Source organism: Galeopterus variegatus, unplaced genomic scaffold, assembly GCF_000696425.1.
Source record: "Galeopterus variegatus unplaced genomic scaffold, G_variegatus-3.0.2 Scaffold284, whole genome shotgun sequence".
Lineage (NCBI taxonomy): Eukaryota > Metazoa > Chordata > Mammalia > Dermoptera > Cynocephalidae > Galeopterus > Galeopterus variegatus.
The window spans coordinates 638,726-660,044 of NW_007726395.1; the positions used below are offsets into that span (position 1 = coordinate 638,726).

At 53.8% G+C, this 21,319-nt stretch overlaps 2 protein-coding genes across 2 annotated transcripts; one reads left to right on the forward strand and one right to left on the reverse strand.

Moving 5' to 3' along the window:
• The first annotated feature begins 17 nt into the window (after positions 1–17).
• On the forward strand, positions 18–6,189 carry ICMT (isoprenylcysteine carboxyl methyltransferase). Its single transcript, XM_008567006.1, has 5 exons — positions 18–32; positions 605–693; positions 1,609–1,778; positions 2,576–2,793; positions 4,936–6,189. The coding sequence occupies exons 3-5, from the start codon at positions 1,613–1,615 to the stop codon at positions 5,116–5,118; spliced, it is 567 nt and encodes a 188-aa protein (XP_008565228.1). The 5' UTR covers positions 18–32; positions 605–693; positions 1,609–1,612; the 3' UTR covers positions 5,119–6,189.
• Positions 6,190–8,678: 2,489 nt separating this feature from the next.
• RNF207 (ring finger protein 207) lies at positions 8,679–20,727 on the reverse strand. The gene is made up of 16 exons (XM_008567026.1): positions 20,537–20,727; positions 19,788–19,920; positions 18,516–18,660; positions 18,277–18,422; positions 18,120–18,245; positions 17,398–17,444; positions 17,051–17,123; positions 16,891–16,959; positions 16,431–16,499; positions 16,252–16,349; positions 15,442–15,628; positions 15,108–15,293; positions 14,845–14,896; positions 14,407–14,524; positions 10,487–10,562; positions 8,679–9,793 (listed from the first exon to the last, which is right to left on the reverse strand). The coding sequence occupies exons 1-16, from the start codon at positions 20,725–20,727 to the stop codon at positions 9,452–9,454; spliced, it is 2,058 nt and encodes a 685-aa protein (XP_008565248.1). The 3' UTR covers positions 8,679–9,451.
• Between the last annotated feature and the right edge of the window lie 592 nt (positions 20,728–21,319).

The window sequence follows — 21,319 nt, forward strand, 5'->3', positions numbered from 1 at the left end:
TGCTGCTGCTCTACCGGCCGCCGCGCTACCAGGTGCGGGCCGGGCCGGGCTGGGCCGGGTGGAGCAGGGGATCAGCTGCGGGAGGTGCCGCTCGGCAGCTGCGCCTGGGGACGGGAGGCAGCCGGCCCGCCGGCCCCTTTACCTAATTCCAGGTGTGGAGACCTGCCTGCTGCAAGTCTGAGGCCCCGCAGAGTCCCGGGGGCCCTGACCGGACTCGCCGCACGGACTTGGGACGATCCGGGCCATCAGTTAGGTTTAAGCAGTTTTCCCACAGCCGTGAATAATAGCAATAATAATAATAATAATAATGCAGCTAAAATTTATGTGGCAGTTACTCCTAAGTGCTGTCCATGGGTCACCAAACCTCACTGCTGTCCTAAAAGGTGTAGAGGGGGGAAACCCGAGGTCCAGAGAAGTAACTTGCCCAGGGCCACACGGGCGCAGAAGGGGATGTGGGATTTCAACCCAGGCAGTCCTACGTCACCCCCTTCACCTCCCAGAGGATCGGCTCTGTGTGCTTGTTAGGGGCCTGCTCATACCAGGAAGCCTGGGTTTGTGCTCTGAGAGCGGCCGGGTGACTGAGCTTCTTCTGGGTCCGTTTCAGATAGCCATCCGAGCTTGTTTCCTTGGCTTTGTGTTTGGCTGTGGCGTGCTGCTAAGTTTCAGCCAGTCTTCTTGGAACCACTTTGGCTGGTAAGAAGTACTCTGGGAATAATGGTTTTGTGGTGAGGGTGGACAGGTCAGAGGCTCAGTAGTGGCGTTTCCTCATCCCTGTGTCTCATGTCTGATGGCTGAAGGCTCTTTAGGGTTCTGTGGAAGTGAAGTCTCCTAGCTCCCACCTAGATTCCCGCATTTCAGACCTTGCAAATTCAGGCACATTGGATGATTCTGTTGCATTCAGGAACAGGTCTCCCCGGCACCCTCTCCAAAGGTGCCCTCACCCACAGCTGAATCTGGAGCATTCAGTAATGTGACAAGTCCTTCTCGGGCAGGGGTACAGGTTCTCCTTGGTGACGGGAAGGGCCAAGACTCTGGCTTGTCTTCATAGGCCTTTTCCGCCTCTAATTTCTGTTAGGTCACATTCAGTGCACCCCCCATAGCTGTGTAGGGTTTTTCCCTACACTGTGGTTTCAGTCCTTTGAGCCTTCTATTCTCTGACCTGGATATGAACCAGTAGCTTCAAAGTAAAAAGCTTTGTCTCCTATTATCCGTACTCTGAGCCATCTAATCCTTCTTTGCTGGAATTATTTCAGTTTTGTTGAATTTGGTATCTAATGTACATCACTAGTTTATGTTGATATTTCCCTCTGTCTTGGTTTATTGTGTGTAGTGATATTTTAAAATGACTGAAGGGCCCATAATGCCTCCCTCTCACCTTTGGGGATTTTTTTTGCCAGTGACATTCAGAAACATAGTCCCTTAAAAACCTCACTTTCTGAAAACCTGAAGGAGTAAATGCTACATATGGGTGACTGATGTCCACTGTCAGGAACGTGACAACAGGACCTCATCATAGAATTGGGGGCAGACTCAAATCTGTATTTTTACGTAAGGCTAACTTGTTTCCCTTGCCCCAATTTACCTCTCTTTCTTTTTGTTTTTAAATAGGTACATGTGCTCCCTGTCATTGTTCCACTATTCTGAATACTTAGTGACAGCAGTCAATAATCCCAAAAGTCTGTCCTTGGATTCCTTTCTCCTGAACCACAGTCTGGAGTATACAGTAGCTGCTCTTTCTTCTTGGTTAGAGTTCACGCTTGAAAATATCTTTTGGCCAGGTTAGTGTGCCCAACTTTCCCCTCTGGAGGGGAGAAGGGTGGCTTCCATGGGGGGTCAAGGACAGTGACATTGGTTCACCTTTCAGGTCCAATCTTCCCCGAGTGATTTTCCCCAGACCTTTATCCTCATTAAGCTATTTATAAAGGATGAGCTCTGCTCACAAAGTCTGCTTCTGGATTTTAAATTGAGGATGCATTGACCTTTTGCTTTAAACACCGCATAACGTTGTGCACTGTGTAATGTGTAGTCCCAGCCTCTGAAAGTGATAATCGTAATTTCCAGTCAGATGAGTTTTGGATCTATTCGTTTTCTGTGACTTGAGAAATTTCATGTGAAGATTTTATTGGCAAAAACCTCTGCATCTGGAACGTACTCTGAAGTTGAACTTCCCACAGCTGATGAAAAAAATGCACGTGGCTCCCAGGATTCAGGCTGGAGACCCTGGACCCCTCTCTGCTTTTCTTAGCTGAACTTGTCCCCAAATGAAGGAAAGGAGTGCATGGCAGGGGACAGGAACCAGAGAGCCCATGAGCGCTAGGAGGGAGGACTTCTGCATCGTGATGCTCTAATGGGCTTGTTGGCACTTTAAAGTGAACAGATGAACAGCACGACTTAGGAGAATGTGTTTTCTTATCATTAAATTTTAACGTGGTGACAAATGTAGATTGTCCAAGCATGTTTTCTAATGTTTCTGTCCTTGGGGAAATAGGTTTATTTTAATCTGTGAAGCGGGGAGCTCAGCAGCCCAGCGTCATTCCCCCCCCCCCCATCTGTCACCGATGTCTCTCTCCTGCAGAACTAAAGCAGATCACCTGGCTCAGTGCGATGGGGCTGCTGATGGTGGTCTTTGGAGAATGTCTGAGGAAGGCAGCCATGTTTACAGCTGGCTCCAACTTCAACCACGTGGTGCAGAATGAAAAATCAGATACCCACACTCTGGTGACAAGTGGAGTGTACGCTTGGTTCCGGCACCCTTCTTATGTTGGGTGGTTTTACTGGAGTATTGGAACCCAGGTATAGTATCAGATGTGACACTGGTTTCCTTTAATTATTTTTTTTTACGTTTTTAATATTGAGATATAGTTCACCTACCATAAAACTCACCATCTTAAAGTATACAATATTCAGTAGTTTTTAGTGTATTCATGAAGTTGTTGGTATCCTTTTGATAGGGACATGTGCTCTCTGGCTTGTTTCACGTGATAACTAGATAAAAGTCAAGAGAGCTAATTTAGTCCTTGTGTTTCTGACTATGTACCTAAAGTCCGGACATTCTAAACTCTTGGTGATTCTTGGTGCTGTTACCCACCCGCGGTTCCCTTCTCTGCCTCTTTAATTTAGATCTGGGGCTGAGGACAGAGATGAGGCTTACGGGAGGGAGCACTGTCTGCCACTCATGTGGCAGCTTAGCTCATTTTCATCAGAAATGGGTATTAATGAGGCCAAGGCCATGTTTTAGGTTAATGTGAGCTATGGAGGTTTGTTCTGTCTCAGGCTGCAGACCAAGCTTTCATTTCTTGACAGCTGCCTCTTGATTCTGTACTCCTGCTTCTAGAAAGATTTGGCCAGAGAATGTAAATAGAGCTTGGAAAATTCATCGTGTCTTTGGGAAAATCCACTCAGAGCCCCCGGGCATCCCAGCAGCAATGCATGGTCCATGAGGACTCTGTAGTGACCCCCAGTGGTATAGTAGGTAGATTACTACATAGAATTTCTGAAACACGCAAAACTCCGGCATTGACAATCGCATTCCCTGGGAACAAACTGATTATATTTGAATAATGTAATTTGCCATAAATGCTTGATTAGTATATACCTAACTGCTCTAAAGAGTGTTTTATACCTTTTTGACCATAGATACTTTTTTTCATGTTGTGCTCCCATGCATGTGTGTATAAACGGAACACATCTTTCCTGGAACAATACTCCCCCTTACTGTGTATGAAACACTCTAATTTCTGTCTTATTATTTGTAATGCTGTTCATGATGCACTGAATTGATTTCTTGGCTCAGCAATGAGCTGCGGCCTGCAATTGGGAAACCCTGGCAGGGGGATGCCCAGAAAGCTGCATGGCCCTGCCTGGCAGGTGGCACAGGCTCTGGAGTCACCAGCTGGGCCAGGCCTAACTCTGGCATTTACTGCTCAGCCTCTCTTTCCTCACATGTGAAGGTGGGGATGATGGTGCTACCTCCAAGGCTTGCTGTGAGGGTCAAATGGCTTAATAGTTATGAAGGGCTTAGCATGGCACTGGGACACAGTAGGCACTCGATAAACAGTGGAGAGAGGTAGTAAGAAGTCATGGCATGTGCCCAGTTCTCCAGGTGGAAGGACCTATTTGGGGAAGACACATGTCTGTAGGGGACCAGCGCACAAAGCCAGCAGTGGGCAGGGGTGGGTTAGTGGGTTTCCCGAGGAGCACAGGAAGCTGGGAATTCCCAGGAGCTGGGGGATGCCTGTGGCCCTGAAGGACTTTTTGGTGAGAATCAGCAGGAAGGACATTCGTAAAAGTGGAAGAACCCCATGAGCAAAGAAAGTAAGAGTTAGAGTGGACGTAGCCTGGGGGAGGGCAGCAGGCTGGGAGAGAGTGGGCGAGGTGCTGCCTTCCCAGGTCGCAGCGCCGGGCTGAGAGGTGGGGTTTAGGCATCGGAGCTTTCTGAGCAGGGTGAGCTGCTGGAAGAGGTGTTTTTGGAAGCTCAGTTTGGTGGCCGTGTGTCCAGTACTGAGGAGAAGGCTGTGGGGGCAGGAGGCAGGGGACCAGGGCAGCCGAGCGGTGGGAATGAGTGTGTCCGGGCGTGGGAGCCCTGGATAGGAAAGCCGTGTGCACGGGAACGAGACCTCATGTCGGGGAATTCATACTTGTGGGGTGGGAGGGGCATTGCCATCACCCCGATCTGAGAGGTGTATCTCACCTTGTAATGTTTAGATCTCTCTCACTCAAGAGGAACAACAGAAAAGCGTGTGGACAAAGCTACAGCGATGAGTGTGTAGTTCTCATGGGAACGCAACTGTGTGATCTCAGTAATGTTACTTTAAGACAGTCTCTTGGGCCATTGGCACAGAAATCCACTGGGTATTAGGGAAAAACAGATGCTGGCCAGAGTGTGGGGCGTCGGACCACTGTGACCCTGCTCATCTTGGTGTGTCCCTCTGTCAGGTGATGCTGTGCAACCCCATCTGCGGCGTCGGCTATGCCCTGACGGTGTGGCGGTTCTTCCGCGATCGAACAGAAGAAGAGGAAATCTCATTAATTCACTTTTTTGGAGAAGAGTACCTGGAGTATAAGAAGAGGGTACCCACAGGCCTGCCTTTCATAAAGGGAGTCAAGGTGGAGCTATGACAGGCGGTGGGCCAGGCGGGACAGAACTCCTTCTGGTCGGCCACTCTGCGGGATGCATTTTCTTAATCATTTTATATGTCACTAATCACTCTTCTGGAATGTCACTCAAGACTGAATGGTCAGAAGGCCTTAGGACCACAGGACCTGCCAGAGCAATCAATTCTTGTACTGAATCAAGGTAGGACGCAACTGAAAGATGAACAAAGCCGATCACAGCAATATTCAACAGCCCTCAAGCAGGCCATGCCCCCCGCCACGAGGCCGCGGGCTGGGTTCTAACCAGGACTCCTTGGGAGAGGGGGCTCCGCCGCCAGTAATGCTTCTGCTGCAGAAAGGGGCAGTGGGCATCGCTGCTTATCAGCATTAAAAATACATTTAAAACCATCCATTTAACCGAAAAACACAAACAACACAGCTTTAACCTCTTTATTTCTGTCCTTGAGTGCATGAACATCTATATAATTTTAAAAATACTTATATGACACTTTGGCTCTTCATATATTTAATTGTACTTACATATCTTTTTTATAAATAGCAGTATAAATTCAAAGGTGATTCACCTGGTGTTTCTAGCTCTAAGTTTTATTCAGCAGCAAGTAAGCAGAGACACCTCTAGATTATTTGGCCGAGTGGCTTTGTGTGACCAAGATACCCCAGGCTAGGGGGCCGTGGACCCCTGTGGACTTCCTGGGGGTCTTGGCTCCTGCTCCCCTCCTGTTACTGGCGACAGATGGGTGAAAGATGTGTCATTTTTCCTTTATCCAAGAAGTGCTTACTGCATGCCTGCCCTGTACGAGGCGGTGTGAGAGGTTCAGAAACACTGCTGTCCCTTCACTTGGGATTTTATTCTCATTTTGCCATAGCTCGTATTTTTGTGTTTCATTATAAATCTATGGTAATAGCTTGTTTTCTATGTTCCATTCTCAAAATTATATCGTCCCTAATGCTGCTTCCAACAGTCTTTTCCAAGGCGTTTGAGCATATTCAACTACAAATTCAAGCAAATAACTCTCAAAAATAGTCTTAAATGGAGCAAATAATCCCATCCAAGATTCAGTCAGTGTTCTTTTTTTTTTTGTGAGTTTGGGGAGAGTAGTTGGCTTTAGGAGTCACGCATAGAAGCTTTAAGAGGTAAGACCCCTGGTTGGTTCTGGACCAGACAGGAACTTGGCCTCAGAGTGAGATCCCCATTTTCTGCAGTTTTGTGGTGGCACTTCGAAGCATGAATGTGGCCAGAGTGCTGCTCTGCCACAACGCCACATGGCTCGCGAGGAGCCACTAAACCTTTCCGTGCCTAGACGTCCCCATCGGAAGCATGGGGTCATTACCACCTACCTCACAGGGGTGTTGTGAGGACTTAGAAGGACAATGTCAAATGTTTTTAGTGCTTAGATGAGAGGGGTGACAAATGAAATCCATACTGTGTAAGGGTTAACACAAGAGGGCAGACATTTATTTGGTTAACTGTGCCAGATACCTAAAATGTATGTTCAAAAGAGCATTTACCAACTCAGAAATATTACTTATTTCTAGATTTCATGGCTTCATTAATTTTTTCTTTGTTATATATACCAAAGAGGTTTACGGGTTCGTTGATGACTGGTGTGACCCTTGCTGGTTTGAGAGTCAGACTCTCCCGTCAGCTTTCACAGCAGTCTTGCAGTGGGACCTTGGCGGAGGCTGGGGCTGGAGCCGGAGCCGACAACAGCAGGTTTCTCTAGCGTGACCGATCCCCAGTAGGACATCAGCATGCATGCACTGTGCTTAGGAACTTGGTGGAATCAGTGCTACACTTGTTCTCCAGGCCATGCTTTGCGAGTCAGACTCCTTGTACCAGGGTTGTAGACTGGGACGGGGTGTGGTTGGGTTTTTGGCAGCTGTCCCTGGCTCTTTGAGGGAAAGTTATTTCTCACTGCATCGAAGCAGGATTGGATGCAGCGTCTGTGCCCCTTAGGGGCCATGGAGTTGTCTTTTTGGTGGATGGAGAGCAGCTTGTGACAGGCCTGGCTTTGTGGATGGCAGGACTGAAGGTGGTGGCATTCGATGGCATCGTCCATCTGCCAGGAGCCAGAGCGCCCACCTCATGCCAGGCCACATGGTAAGGTGCCGCCTCACACCGCAGGGACTTCACAGTGTACTCTGCTCTGCTTTAAAGAATAATTCCAGAGGTGGGGGTAGTGGGAGGACATTCCCACCCTCGTCACAGTCCCAGGGCAGAAGTCACAATCATTAGGGATAAAAGATGAACTACTTAAGGGCAGGATTTCGCAATGATTGACTTGCATCTAGTACCATGATCTTGATGTTATTTTTAACTTTATAAATTTAGCAGTGACGGGCCCACAGCAGAGAATCAGGTTAATGAAATAAAGACTTTTCCGTATTCACCGTAAAGGCCACATTGCCAATTTCCTCAAATTAAGAAACTGTCAAGAGATTTCTTTTTCCATTGCAGGTTTCTTACATGGAAAATGGGTATTGCACAGAACAGAGCTACTTTGAAAGAGTGTAAAATGCACCATTTCCTGAGGATTTGCAGGCTGATCCTGAGAGGGGGCAGTTTACAGAGGAGGTGGTGGGTGAGCCTGCTTGCAGGGCAGAAGGCTAAGGGGGCAGACCTGATGTTCCCTTCACTGGTGTGAACTTCTTGAGCCTGAAAAGTACATTTTACTAATCTCTGCCATTTATTCACCGATCAGGGGATTGATGTGACAGGGAAAAACACTTCCAAACCGGTAAATTGTATGAGCCCACCAGGCTCGTAAGGTCTCGGCCAGAGCTGTTGGTCGTGGCCCCCTGACTGGGCACAGTAAGCCACTGTCCCTTTTCTGCACTCTCTTGCTTCCTTTGGTAGTTGTGATCTCCCAGCGGAGCGTGCTTTTATTGTGGTTTGGCAAGGTTAGAAGACCTCAGCCTCTGCTGTGACGTGAGGCGCTTGCTCTGTGTGACCCTGCTAGAAACGGCTTGACTGTTGTCATGGGCTGGGAAGACCCAGCCGTCCTGGGTGGAGGCAGCCTGTCCCATCACAAGGAGGGTAACTTAACCGAGTAATTACTCTTCTTTTTACATACAGAAATGTTTATTTAAATATTTTAAATTGGGTTTTCTTTCACAGATACTGATTATTCTTTCCAATTCTTAAATAAAACTTGCTTGATTTCACTATGAATAATAATGTGATTGTGTGGGATGTAGAAACTCTAAGGTCAGTCACTCTGGATAAGAAATGTCCAGAACCTGCAGGTGTATTTTGCCTCCTCAGTTTGGTTCTGAATTCCTACCTCTAACCAGTTTGTAATGATGAATTCCTTTTGCCCTGGAAGCTGCTGTGGAAGTCTGCAAAGCTTTGGAATGTGAGCTTCAGTGCTCTGAAATTGCAGGTGCAGGGGCACTGGATTCGATGTGACTTGTGTGTATGTATCTATGTGCAGGCGTACCTAGAATGTAGAAGACTTTTACTGTTTCAGCCACTGAATCAATCTGGATATTTGCTTAAAATATGACTACCCGGGCATCACATTGCCTCCAAAACTTTTTAAATTTTAGGTCATGCATCTTAATTTTTTTAAAAGCATTTATTAAACTCCTCTCAATAAAAAAGGTACTGTGTAGAAATGGAAAACTACTAGGAAAAACTACTAGAAAAAAGGTGCTGCTTCATCATGCTCTGTTATCAACAGAAGGTGAACAGGAGAGCGACAGTAGTTGGGGAAAGGAATGAGTTTGTCATGGTGACCATCGGGCTGGCCATGTGCTCTTCCTTGACTTCATGAGTTCTGCCCTCGCCACAGGGAGAGAAGCTGGAGTGAAGGTTCTTTGCCCTTTTGTGAGTCACTGCTCAGATTACTGGGTGGAACTTTCCAGTAGCACCAGATTAACAGTGGGGCTGTGATTCCAGAGAAACTGGATTCCTTTGAGGTGGAGCAGGTGCTGCGCAGTGGGGGAGTCTTGTTACCTAAAACTCAGACCACAGATCACGCTCTATCCTAGTACAGGGCCCAGCACACACACACTCAGTGCGTTGATGCAGAACGAGCGAGGTATTTTAGGCTGGATGTTCATGCACTGAATGTTTTCCACACGGACCAGGAAGTTGTCCCATGCTGCTGTGATAAGGACCAGGACTTCATGCCATGTGAGTACAAGAAAAAGCGAAATTTAGCCCCAGCCAAGGAATCGGAAATTCTGACATGTCAGAGAGTTTCTGGGTTTTACTGTTGGTAAATTTACTATTTTAAATTACCTTCTAAAGAAGGAACCTTAATGGAAACACTTTCTTAAGTGTCCATTTTTGATGTATGTATTGTGATATCTCAGCCACTTGAGGCTGGTCTCATTTGCTAAATCGGGAGCCTCTCCGTCCCCCTCTTTTCCGTTTGGGTCTGTGATGATCTTTATTTTTCAGTGCAGGCTCTTCTGAGAGGCTGTTTCCTTTAGGTTGTCCTCTATTCTGTGACACTTCCTGGGTCGCTCCTAGAGGAACAGTCAGTTTCATCCGAGCTTGCCTGCCCTGCTCCCCTGGCTTGCTGTGTCCCTGCACTAAAATCCACTCTGGCCAAGGCTTTTGGGATGGAAGGCCTTTCTGGAAGGCCCCAGTAGGTGACCATGTCTTCAGAACCAGAAATGCATCCGTCTCATAAATCTCATTTCTGAGGAAGAGCCATTGCCTGGGTTTTTAGTCACCAAAACATCAGCACGTTCAGGCTATTTCAGTGGCTTATAGGGACAGCGAGTTTTGAGTTGAGGTTCCCCTGAAATATCTGAGCGAAATAAGTGGGGAGAGGGGACTAGTCACCAACCACAGTGTGACCCTAGACAGTTCAGCAAACTCTGCACACCCTCTAGGCCCTTCCTGATTGCAGTTCCATGCCCCGCCCTGTGATCACGTTTTACTGAGAGTGAAATAATGAAAGATCAGCCTGTGACAGTGACGTGGCTGTCACTGCATACTCTTCTCTCCGTCTGGCAAGTGTTCAGGCAAACGCGGTGGCTCCTGCACCAAGACATCCTCGTCAGTCCCGTTTTCTCACTGAAGTGAATTCGATTCCCTCCCTGTAAGCGTGTGCAGCTCTCAGTGGTGCAGCAAACGCAGGCAGCAACCACAGCAGCTTATAGTTGTCCAGTGTTGGTGCTGCCTGTCAAGGTCGCATTTGTTATGGGTTAACTCACTTTTGTAAGTCACCCGTCCAGGTTAAGAGGCTTTCTGCCCTCTCACTTTACAAATGGAGGCCTGGCAGAGGCCACAGAGCTGGTCAGCGGCGAGCTGGACCAATGGGAAAAGAAGCCCGTGACGTTTCTTTGTCCTTGTAACTGTCCCTGAAATCAGACCACGTGCCCCCTCAGGCTGGGAAGTCTCGCTCTATCTGGCCAGGGTCTCACCATTGTCGCTGTCGTCATACATGTGCTGTGGATTCTCCGGCTGATCATCTACAGGTGCCTGAAACCTGGGCGAGAGAAAGCAGGTCCCGGGAAGCTTGAGGGCAGCAGAGCAGCCTCCACGGGGCCTGAGCTCACTCTGCACAAACACTAAACCTAAGCAAACATCAGGACCGCCCAGCTCTTCATCTCTTCTCAAATACTGACTGAGCTCTGGTGGCCGGCTGGGGCTGGGGCTGTGGTAGTGGACACGGGAGGCCAGGCTGAGCCTCTTGGGAGCTCCCTGCTGGTCAGGGACAAGCTGAGGCTGGAAGGAAGCATGGTGGGCAGGGTCACGGGGCACAGGTGGCCGAGCCCCACTTTAAACAGGGTGGGTTGGGGGCCTCTGCTGACATTCAAGCTGAGGCCTGAGTGACACTCTGGAGCAAGAACATGGCAGGCAGACGCCCAGAAGAGGGCACCGGTCTGGCTTCTGTGGGGGAACTTGAAGGCAGCTGATGTCAGAGGTGGCAGGGAAGGTCCCCAAGGGAGCTATTGGCCCCCACTGAGATGGGAATCAGGCTCTGCAAAGACCCCTGGCTGTGTGACATGTAGGAGGGGCAGGGAGGGTCGACCGTCGTGGCTTGGACAAGGGGAAGCATGGAGACCAAGGCGGGTGGACTGAGACAGGGAGTGGAGCCAGCAGCCCTTGGGGATGGGTTGGAGATGGGAGCGGGTGAAGAGGAGTCCCGGGCGTCTCCCTGGCTCTGCACTTGAGCACCTGAGATGAGATGGGAGTGGCGTGTCGGGGAGTCGTCAGGAGTTCTGGCCACTGTTGAATCTGAGACGCCTGTTAGACGTGCAGGCGGAGGGGCCCAGGATGAGGCCGTGGGAGATGGTTTCAGAGCTCAGGGGACACTGCCAGAAAGGGATTTGGGGGTTGTCTGTAGCTCAATGGTTTCTTGTTATTTTGGCAGCTGGCCAGTATGGGGATCTTAACTCTTGGCCTTGGTGTATGACACCGTGCTCTAATCAACTAAGCTAACCGGCCAGCCCTCAATGGGATTTTCAGTCGAGGGAACTGGAAGAAGTCACTTAAGGAGAGAGTGTAGAATAAGAACACCTGGGACTGAGCCCTGGGACAACCGGGTATCTGGGCATTAAGCCGAGGAGGCAAAGCTGGCTAATGAGACCAACAAGGACTGGCTGGAGAGGCAGGAGGGACACCGGGAGGGCGGGGTGTCTCAGAAACTGAGAAGGTTGCGTGAAGACCACCACGGTCCCCCCTCGTGAGTGCCACTGAGAGGCTGGGGGAGGTGGCTCACATTTAGCTGCACGGTTGCCGTGACAGGAATAGGAACAGATCTGGTGGGGAGTGGGGCAGGCTGGGGGGTATGTGGGTTGAGGCAGCAACTAGACACCCAGAAAGGGGGGCCATGAAGAAGATGAAAGATGCCCCTTCCTTGCCCGAGACTTCCAGGAATTGGGCTCCAGCCTGAGCCTGTTTCCATTTTGCTGAAACTGACTGTAGACATCATTTCCAGGTAGAGCTGGTGGCTCTGCTAGCGAGTCTCCCCTTGGGAGCAGGCAGTGAACACACGTAAAGCCACCTCTCCCCGAGGCAGAGCACATGGAAGGAGAAGTGTGCAGATGACAAGAGGATGGCCTGACACGTGATGACAGCATGAACAAGCCTGCGCAGTCAGCTCCAGAGCACTGTCCCCACCCCAGAGGTCGCTTTATGTCCTCTTCACGTCCTCCCCAGATGATCACCATCCTGACTGCTGGCACCATAGGTTAGTTCTGCCTGGTTTTGAGGTTTTATGGAAGCATGTGGCACCTGGGATAAATGACTTTGAATGTCTACTTAGGAGCCTGCATGCAACTAGTCCAGGGTAGACAGGGATTTAATCAAAGTTGTGCAGAGTATGATGAGTTTAACCTCCCAGAACGACACGTTAAAATAGTCACTTGACACATGACTTGGCATTTCTAGGTTAATAGGTCTGATCGTACACACACACTCTAATTTTCCTTCTTCTCAAACTCACTAAAACTCCAGTAAAGACCCAAACAGCAAGGAGAAAAAGACCTCTCTAGGTTGAGAACAGGAAAGGTTGACACTAGGGTTTTGGAAGCCGGAGAGCCCACGAACAAGCAGTAACTAATTTAGCAGACGCCAGCAGATATGAGAAACCCAACCTGGAAACTAACAGCGGGACAGGCTGAGGACTGACCCAGTTCACACTGTAGACTCCTCAGCGGGCCGCACTGCCTCTGCAACAGGGAGGACAGGTGACAGTCAAGATCCCCGCCACTGAGCCACTGCCCCCCTCCCGTTGCAGCAGAAGTCTGACGGATTCGTTCTGTGAGGGCGCAGCCGACAACTGTACTGCAAACCAGGAAATCAGGTATGCACGCAAATAGTCCATACAGAGGCCTTCCAGGAAGGAAACTGGAAAAGGCCCTAAAACTGACACTAGGGCATTCCAGAAGCGCAAGAAGAACCCACCCACCCAGAGCCCCTCCCGTGAAGCACCAGCATGTGCGCAGAGCTCCCAGTCTGCTTTTCGCTTCCAGCTCCCGCCGAATCCCCCAGTATGAGCAGATAATCAAGGATTACCTGGCATCTGAGGAAATCCTTTAATAGGGAAGAGAGAAACATAAAGAAACAAAAAGCAACTTGGAGGAAAGAGACTTCAGGGAGAAAACTTCCAAAAGGAAAACAAAAACATAAACAAAACCCACCTATCAGCCTCAGAGAAGTAAGATATTGTGTTCATGAAACAACAGGATGCCATGAAAAAGGACAGTCAGGGTACAAAGAAGAGCTCTTGGAAATTAGAGGTGGAAAACAGGACAGAGAAGGTAAATTAGAGCGCCAGTGCCTGAGGGCCAATATACAGAAACAGGAATTCCAAAGAGAGAAAAAGTGAAGAAGTCACCCAATTCAAAAATAAGGATGCCAGAACCAAGGGACCTGAATTTCCCGACTGAAAGGCTCCACCAGCACCCAACCTCACGAATGGAAGCAGACCCTTGCTAATGTGACATTTCAGAACACTGGGAGCAAAGAGAAGATTCTACATGCTTCCAAAGAAAATAAGTAGGTCACATTACAAGGATCAGAAATCTGAATGCCTTCAGACTTCTCAACAACCACCTTGGAAGCTAGCTGACAACAGAGCGATGCCTGGGAAGGAGAATCCTTCCCAATGTAGAATTTCCAATCTAGAATTTGATCCCAGTGAAACTGTCAGCCAAGCATCAGGATAGAATGGAGACATGCTCACACCCGGGCTGTCCAGAACTTGTGCCTTCTGTGCATCCTTTCTCAAGAAGCTGCCAGGGCAGGGGCTCCACCAAAACATGAAAGAGGAACCGTGTGATATTGGAGGCAGTCGGGCAAATGGAATCCCCGGGAGGGTGGTGGAGAGAGAGTCCAGGCTACAGCCATGGCCCAGACCTACAGGGCAACCAGTCCACCCTGGGGCCGAGGGCCTCAAGAGACAGGCTCCCTGAAGAGTTGCCACCATGACCCCTCTGTAACACCTTTTGATGCCTGTGTCTGCTGCTGAGAGAGCCTGGTCCAGACTCTGGCCCAGACTTGGCTTGTCCTAACCATGCACTGATAAACTTCCTGCTCTCTCCTCTATGTCCTGCGGTCTGGATCTGCTGAGGACCCTCACGACCCCCCAAGGTGTGCATTCTGCTTTGACCTACTCCTGAGAGCTGGAGGTAGTGATTATTTGCCCAGAAGCAGAAACTCAGAGCAGCTCACTCACTTGACCACGTTTTTGCAGATGTCCAACACCTGGTCCACCCAGATGGACCCTCATGACCTGGTCCACTGACTTCTTTCTGAATGTGTGACACCTTTCCATGCACATTCTGAGGTGTCCCGGCGGCCCTGGGAACACCTGCCAGCCTCACCTGGGCTCCAGCCTCTCCTTCACCTTGGCAATGGAGCGGACGTAGGGCGTGATCTGCCTGGTAATGGTGGTCAGGTAGGCATTCTCCTGCTTCAGCTGGAGAAGGTCATGGAGCTGGGCTGTGGGGTCAAGGCCAGAGTGTTGGGTCTTGTTGCCTCCAGAGTCCCACTCTCTATCCTGGCACCATCTAAATATCCCAACTGTTTTAATGACTACCTCTAATTAAGGAGCAGGGCACTTGGGGAGGGCACTCTGCTCCCTGAACCCTGACCTCAGCTGCATGGTTTGGAGCCAGTTAGAAGCTGGGAGGCAAGGCCAGGCGCTAAGGGCAAGAGTATGGAGATTCGTATCTGGTTAGTGGCTGATGACTTCCTTCCCCTGCTAGCATGTAGGTTAGCTTCGGGACAGGGACTTCACTCAGCAGCCAGCTGTGTGGGACCTTCATAAATCTCCTGCTCGTTAGCCACTCGCTGATAGGATTCCTCCCAAATCTGAAAGAAAGAAGTTGGAGGTCGGATGTGGCACTGTTTGGAATTTCCATTGGTGGCAATTTTGTCTCTAGCTACTCAGGGCCACAGGGTTCCAGAACCTGCCACATTAGGGGCACCTGGCCAGGTCCTCTTTCTCTCCCTTTCTGTCTTGGGATAGCCCATGTGTTCCCCGACAGGCAGGGCTGGAGTCAGGTCCCACAGGAGGGGCTACCTCCTGGAAGACCGCTCTCAGGCCCTCCAGGGAGGCATACTCCGTGGCGATCTGCGTGTCCAGCTGCAGGGACTTGTGCAGGATGTCTCCCATGATCTCAGCCTTGATGAGCGAGTGGTGCTTGGTGAGGTCCCGGTGCAAATCCTGTACTTGGTCCTTCAGGTTCTGCATCTCCACCTGTAGGCCCTGCATGGGGAGGCTGCGTGAAGCCTGGGCCTCGGTTGGAGGGATGGCTTCCAGCCAGGCAGCCGGGACAGCTCCCTTTGCCCATCACTACACCTTGGTGAGGAATGGGTGGGGGCCCTTCCCACCCTGAAGGTCCCTGGCCTCTCACCTGGTAGGCGTCTTCATAGCGGTGGCAGTGCTCCGTGAAGGGTGTGTCCTCACCCTCGGCCAGCAGCACCTTGGTGCTGATGGACCGGTGCAGTGTGGGCTTTTGGACTGGTGACCCCGACATCTTTCCCTCTGGGGAGGGGCAGCTGGGCCCCATCAGCACCTTGGGGCCTGAGCCCCCTGCCAGCCTGGGGAGGGAGCCAGTGTGGATGCGGGGGTGGGGTGTGGGGGTAGGGTCTTCCCCTCCCTCGGCTTCCCTGGCAGCGCTTCGCTGCTCAGTGCTCTCTGCCAAGCCAGCTGTGCAGCACGACCTGGAGCTCTGAGGAAGCCTCATGCGAGGCCTCACCCAGTGACATGCGCATGGGCATGTTTTAAAGCTCCCCAGGGTGGCTCCAGGGTGTGGCCAAGGGCAAGACCATCGGGATGCTGCCAGGGAGGGTCCTGAGTAAATGGTGTGCTCACTCCCATGCTGGAGAGAGGGACTTTGGGCTGACACCTCACTTCTCTTGGTCTCTGGGGTCCTTGGATATGCACATGCCAGTTTCAGCATTTCTCCTAACTTCTGTGGAGTCTCCGGCTCTCCACTGGGCCCAGGAATCAGGCCCCCAGTGGCTTCAAGCTACCCAGACAGCGTCCAGCCCAGCTCTAGGTGCCCCAGCCAGCACCCTGACACTGTATTGGGAGCTCAGAGAGCCGGGGATGGAGGAAGGAAGGGTGGCATGTGGACTTTCCCAGACAATCAGGCCTGTGGGCAGCCTTTCCCCCACAGGAACCCTGCGCCCACCTGCCCTCCCCCTTGGTCACTGCTCACGTGTTGGAGCCACCTGTGGCAGCAGCCACCCTGCGTGGCCCCCACAGCAGCAGGGGTTCCAGGCAGCGTGCAAACTCTGTGCGGTGGTCACTGGCAACCTGGATGATGGGACGGGGTTGTGAGGCAGCCTCCCCTGCCTCCGGGACCCCGACCCCGGCCCACTTTGGCCACCTGCGCACCTTGCTGCTCTGTGCTGGCCTTAGGCGGTGAGGCCGCGTGACGATGCCCTGCAGCCTCTCCAGCAGTTCCTGCAGGTGGAGCAGCCAAGGGCAGGAAGAGGGGAGGTGGAGGTTGGGGGGCCCCAGAGCAAGTCTGTCTTGCGCACTTTATCTGGTGTCCCTTAGAAGTTCCAACCCTCCCCATCCCCAAATCCACAGGAAAGTAGGTGGCTGAACTCCAGAGACACGCTGCACTTTGGGACAGTGGAGGCTCGTGCTCCCTTCCAGGCTTCACTGTCCTTTTAAAAGGGACTCACCCTAAAGGGTTTGTAGACGATGGAGTGGAGGAGGGGAAGGTAAGCCCAGAGACCTCTGGTCCAGTCTCTAGGTGACAGGCTGCCAAGCCCTGAGGTGGTAGCCTCAGGATGCAGGATGGACTCCTGGTGGGGAGGGGAGACCTGCAGGAGCTGGGGAGACTCACGTAGCCCAGGTCCAGGAACTCAGCCTTGTTGGCCAAGCTGAGGAAGGAAGAGCAGATGACCAGGTGGACCTGTGGGAGGGGACACTGCTCGGTGCCTGGCCAGGGGAGGAGGGACCCTCTGGGCTGGGACGCCCAGCCCCTCACCCCCAGCTGCCCTTACCTGCAGGGTGGGCAGCAAGGCGGCCAGGTGGGAGAGCTGCTCCTTGAAGGCCTTGTCTTTCTCTTCATATTGGCTGGGGGAGGGGTCAGGCTGCCTGGTCTGCAAGGGGAGGGTTGTCCACCCCACCTAGGGGGGCCTCAGGACCTGCAGTCCCATCTCCCCCCCAGCTCTGTAAGTCCTTCCCTGTCACCCCTTCCATGTGCCCTGGGCCACCCTGCCCCCCTCAGCTGGGTGGACACCTGGATGTCTTGCTCCCCAGGGTGGGTCAGGGCCTGCCCAGGCCCAGGCTATGAGCTGGGCATATGGAGGCCAAGAGGCAAGGGGAGGGAGACCCCGCCACCACTCACCTCTGCACAGTCTGCAGCAGCAGTGCTTTCCTCTCTGCCAGTTTGTCCTGTGAGAGACGGCCTGCTACTGACCCCGTGTACCCAGCCCTGCCACTCCCCTGGGGCACCAGCCACATACACGCTGGTCAGGCTGCTTCTCTCTCCAACCTAACAGCCCCACAGGGGGCGAGAGGCCTTCCTTCCTGCATGCCACTGCCTGAGAGCCTGAGTATCCAAACCCTCCACGTCACCTTCTGCGGGAGGTCTTCCCTGACCACTCCTCTCCCCCCCCCCCCCCACCAGCCTAGGGCAGGTCCTGGCTTCTTTTTTTTTTTTTCCGTGTCCGGCAACGGATCGCAACCCTCAGTGTCGCCCCCCCACCGGACTGGGACCGGCAAGGGGATCGCAACCCTCGGCGCCGCTCCCGCGCCTCGCTCAGCCAGTGAGCGGGAACCGGTCTGCATGTGGGATCCGAACTCTCGGCGGGAGCGCCACCGCGCTTCTCAAGCGACGCACTATAGCAGTGCGCCACCGGGCCGGCCCAGGTCCTGGCTTCTGCTCTGGAAACTCTCCTGGCAATTGTGATTAAGTCAGTCCTGGAAAGTAGTTAGTCCAATGCCTGCTGCTGTCCTGCCACACTGGAAACTCCACGGGCAGGTGGAGGAGTCTGCCCTGCCTGGCCACCGGCTCCCGGCTGATGAGCTGCGGGACCTGTGGCCGCCTGGTCCCCCCAGCCCCGTCACCTGCATGCTGCCGAACAGGGCGTGGATGGCAGCCTCCTCCTCATCGGCGCTGCGCCGCACCTCCTCCACCATGGCCTGCAGCAGCGCGATGGCCTCCCGCGTGGCCGTCTGCAGGGCCTTCACGGCCTGGGACAGGATGGGCTCGGGCTCAGGGCACCGCCGCGGGTCCCACAGCCCCGCCCGCCCGCCCCCAGCCCTGCCCCCTGGCCCCCTCTACCCACCCCTGCAGGTCCCGGAAGCAGCGGATGCACAGCAGCGACTTCTTGTCGGTGGAGAACAGGATGTAGGGCTCAGCGTGCAGCGCTGCGGGGGAGGAGGGCGCGGTGAGGCCCGGCGCAGTGCCCGTCCCGGTCCCCACCTCCGGTCCGGGTCCCCAGCTGCTCACGCCTCACTCACGGCACTTCTGCAGCACGTCGCGGCTCCGCTGGCCCAGGGCCACGATGTCGTGGCGCGCGAACATGCGTGCCCGGTGCGTCTCGTCGCGGCAGCGCGCGCACAGGGGCTGGCCACACGTGTTGCAGAAGTACGTGGTCTCCGCGTCCTGCGGGAGCAGCGCGGGCTCAGGCGGCCTGCCGGGGCCGCAGCGCCAGCGCGGAACTGCCGCCGTCCCGGGTCCCCGTGCGCCTGTCCCAGCCTTGGGCAGCGGCGCGGCTACACGCAGCCCTCTCCCGAAATCCCGACACGCAGCGTTCTAATACACCCATTTAAGAGACGAGGACACTGAGGCAGATGCCCGGAAGGGGCTTGGAGATGGAGTTCCACGGGTGCGGGTGGGGAGCAGACACTGCATTGGCAAGTTTACCTAGGACACAAGTGTGTGCGCGAGTGGTTTGAAAGCCTCTCGAGCTCCCCTTGGTACCCTCAATAGTGGCCAAATGGTGGCGCAGCCACACCCTGGCCATCTGGAGTCACAGCTCAGGAGGGAGAGGAAGGGCAGTGAGGGCTTGGGTGGCAGCTCTGGCATTGACCCCAGCAACGGCTATGACAAAACAACGCGCAGCTGGGTACCTTGGCATTCAAGGCCATTTCCTCATCAGGCCTCCCTGCCTCCAGTGACTCGCCTCCCGCTGATCATCTCCCTACTTCTGAGCTACACGTTTCTGAGCACTAGCTCTGCATGCTGGAGCTTTTGCTACTGCAGGGCAGCCTCCTGGGATTCACAGTACCCTCCCAGGCTCCACGGGCCCCAGTCCCACGTGCCCTTTCCAGCCCAGCTGGAAGCCTTGCCCCCAGCTCCTTGGTCTTTCCTAGATTCAGGCACCGGAACGTCCCTCCCCAACAGCATACCGTCCTCACTTCCCCTGAAGCTTTAGCTGCTTACATGCTACTTTGGGAGCAGAGGGTCCTCCAGGGTCAGCCCAGGCCTATGAATTGGACTGCCCTTCCTGTGCCAGGTCACAACTCCACCCTGAGTTGGGGACCAGTAAGCTCTCCCCAGATCAAATGGCCTTAACCTCTGCCACTACCTGGCTATTGATTTTAGTCACTTGTCCTGGACTCCCCACCTGTATAATGGGGTCACATTCAGGGTCCATGGTGCCTTAGGGGGGTGTTGGAGAATCCACTGATGGGTCATCCTCTGAGGATATGTTGGGGGCATGCTACCAACATCAGGGACTGAGCAACCTGGCACCCACTGCTCCCCAACCCACCCCCGGCCACTCCTGCCTGCTTGCTGCACTCCAGGTCGCAGTTGGCACAGCGCACAACTTCCACGCCTTCCCTGGAGCTGTCCACCAGGAACTGCAGCAGTCTGTCCACCGGCGGGAGCCCGCTGGGACCCATCACCACTGTCTGGTGTCTGCGGAGAGGGCTGCAGCCAAGATCCACTCCTTCTCCCAGTCTCCCCACCCCTCACATTCCAGGCTGGAGCTAAAAATAGTGGCCTCTCAGGGATGGGATGCACCCCAGACCCGGGGTCTGCTATAAATATCACAGCCAGTGCTTACTCTGACCCGGTCCCTACCCTTGCCCAGTCCTGGGCAATGCTGTAAGAGTGTGGGGTTGGTGCCCTGGGTGTCAAAAGCAGAAGCCTCTCCTTAGCACCCTCTCACTGCATTGGGCAAATTTAGGGCTACCCCCTGGTAACTCGTGCCCACGAAAGGTATATTAACCTAAGACTTCTGGGACCCCCAAGGGAGTTACTGGGACTTCCCTGACCTGTGCTCAAGCTCTGCCCTTGCCCCCTGACTTTTTGTGTGAAGTCCTGGGCCAGTAACCCCTCTCTCCATACCACTGTTAACCTGATCTGTAAAATGGGCAGGAGCCTGCAAGTTCTGCTTTGGAGATCTATGGACCGGGTGCAGCTTCTTCTAGCCTTTTCTGCCTGGGTTGGAGCCTCACCGACCTTGCACCTGGGACCCTTCCAGGGGGAGCCAAACTTGGGGAGGGATCTGTCGGGGCTTTGGGGCACTCACTGGCACAGCGGGCAGGCGAGGCGGCTGTCGGTGGCCCGGCCGCGCAGGCAGCCGGCGCAGAAGTCGTGGAAGCAGTCCAGCAGGCACGGGCGCTCGTACTGTGCCTGGCACAGCGGGCACACGAGCGGGTGGCCGCTCGCGGCATCCGGGGTGCCCGGGCCCTCTAGGGGCGCGAAGATAGCTCCCGACATCTGCGGGGACAGCGCAGGACGGCGGCTGGGGGCGCGCACGGAGCAGGGAGGGCTGGCGAGGGGCCGGCCGCTGGCTGGGAGCTGACCGCCGGCTGGGAGCTGACCGCCCTCGGAGCCCTGCTCCGAGCCCCGCGCTGTCGCCCTGGAAGGTCAGGCCGCCGGACTGGCCGATGCGTCCTGCCCGACGCCCAGCCTCCCCCTGCCCGCTCTTCTCCCGCCTCCTCTCACTCCCACCCCCGGAATTTCCCGCCCGGTGTCCTCTGGGTGACCCGCAGGCGACGCCCCTTCCGCAGCCCTGCTCGGGCGCGGCGGGGACCCAGATCGAACTCGGGCTCCCGGGCAGGACACCGCGGCTGGGAAGGACGGTGCCAGGCGAGGGTCTGAGGCTCGGACTGCACCCCGGCTGGGATGACAGAGCCCGGAGCCGCAGAAGCGCCACGCAGAGGGGGGCCCGAGGACCCTGGTTTGGGGATCTTCAGGGCTGCAGAGGCTACCCCGCGACTTGAGTCCGAACAAGAGTGGGTCCTCGCAGCCCCGTTTCCCCGACGGCCAGCTGGGACGCCAGACAGCGGCGGACGCCCCTGCACACATT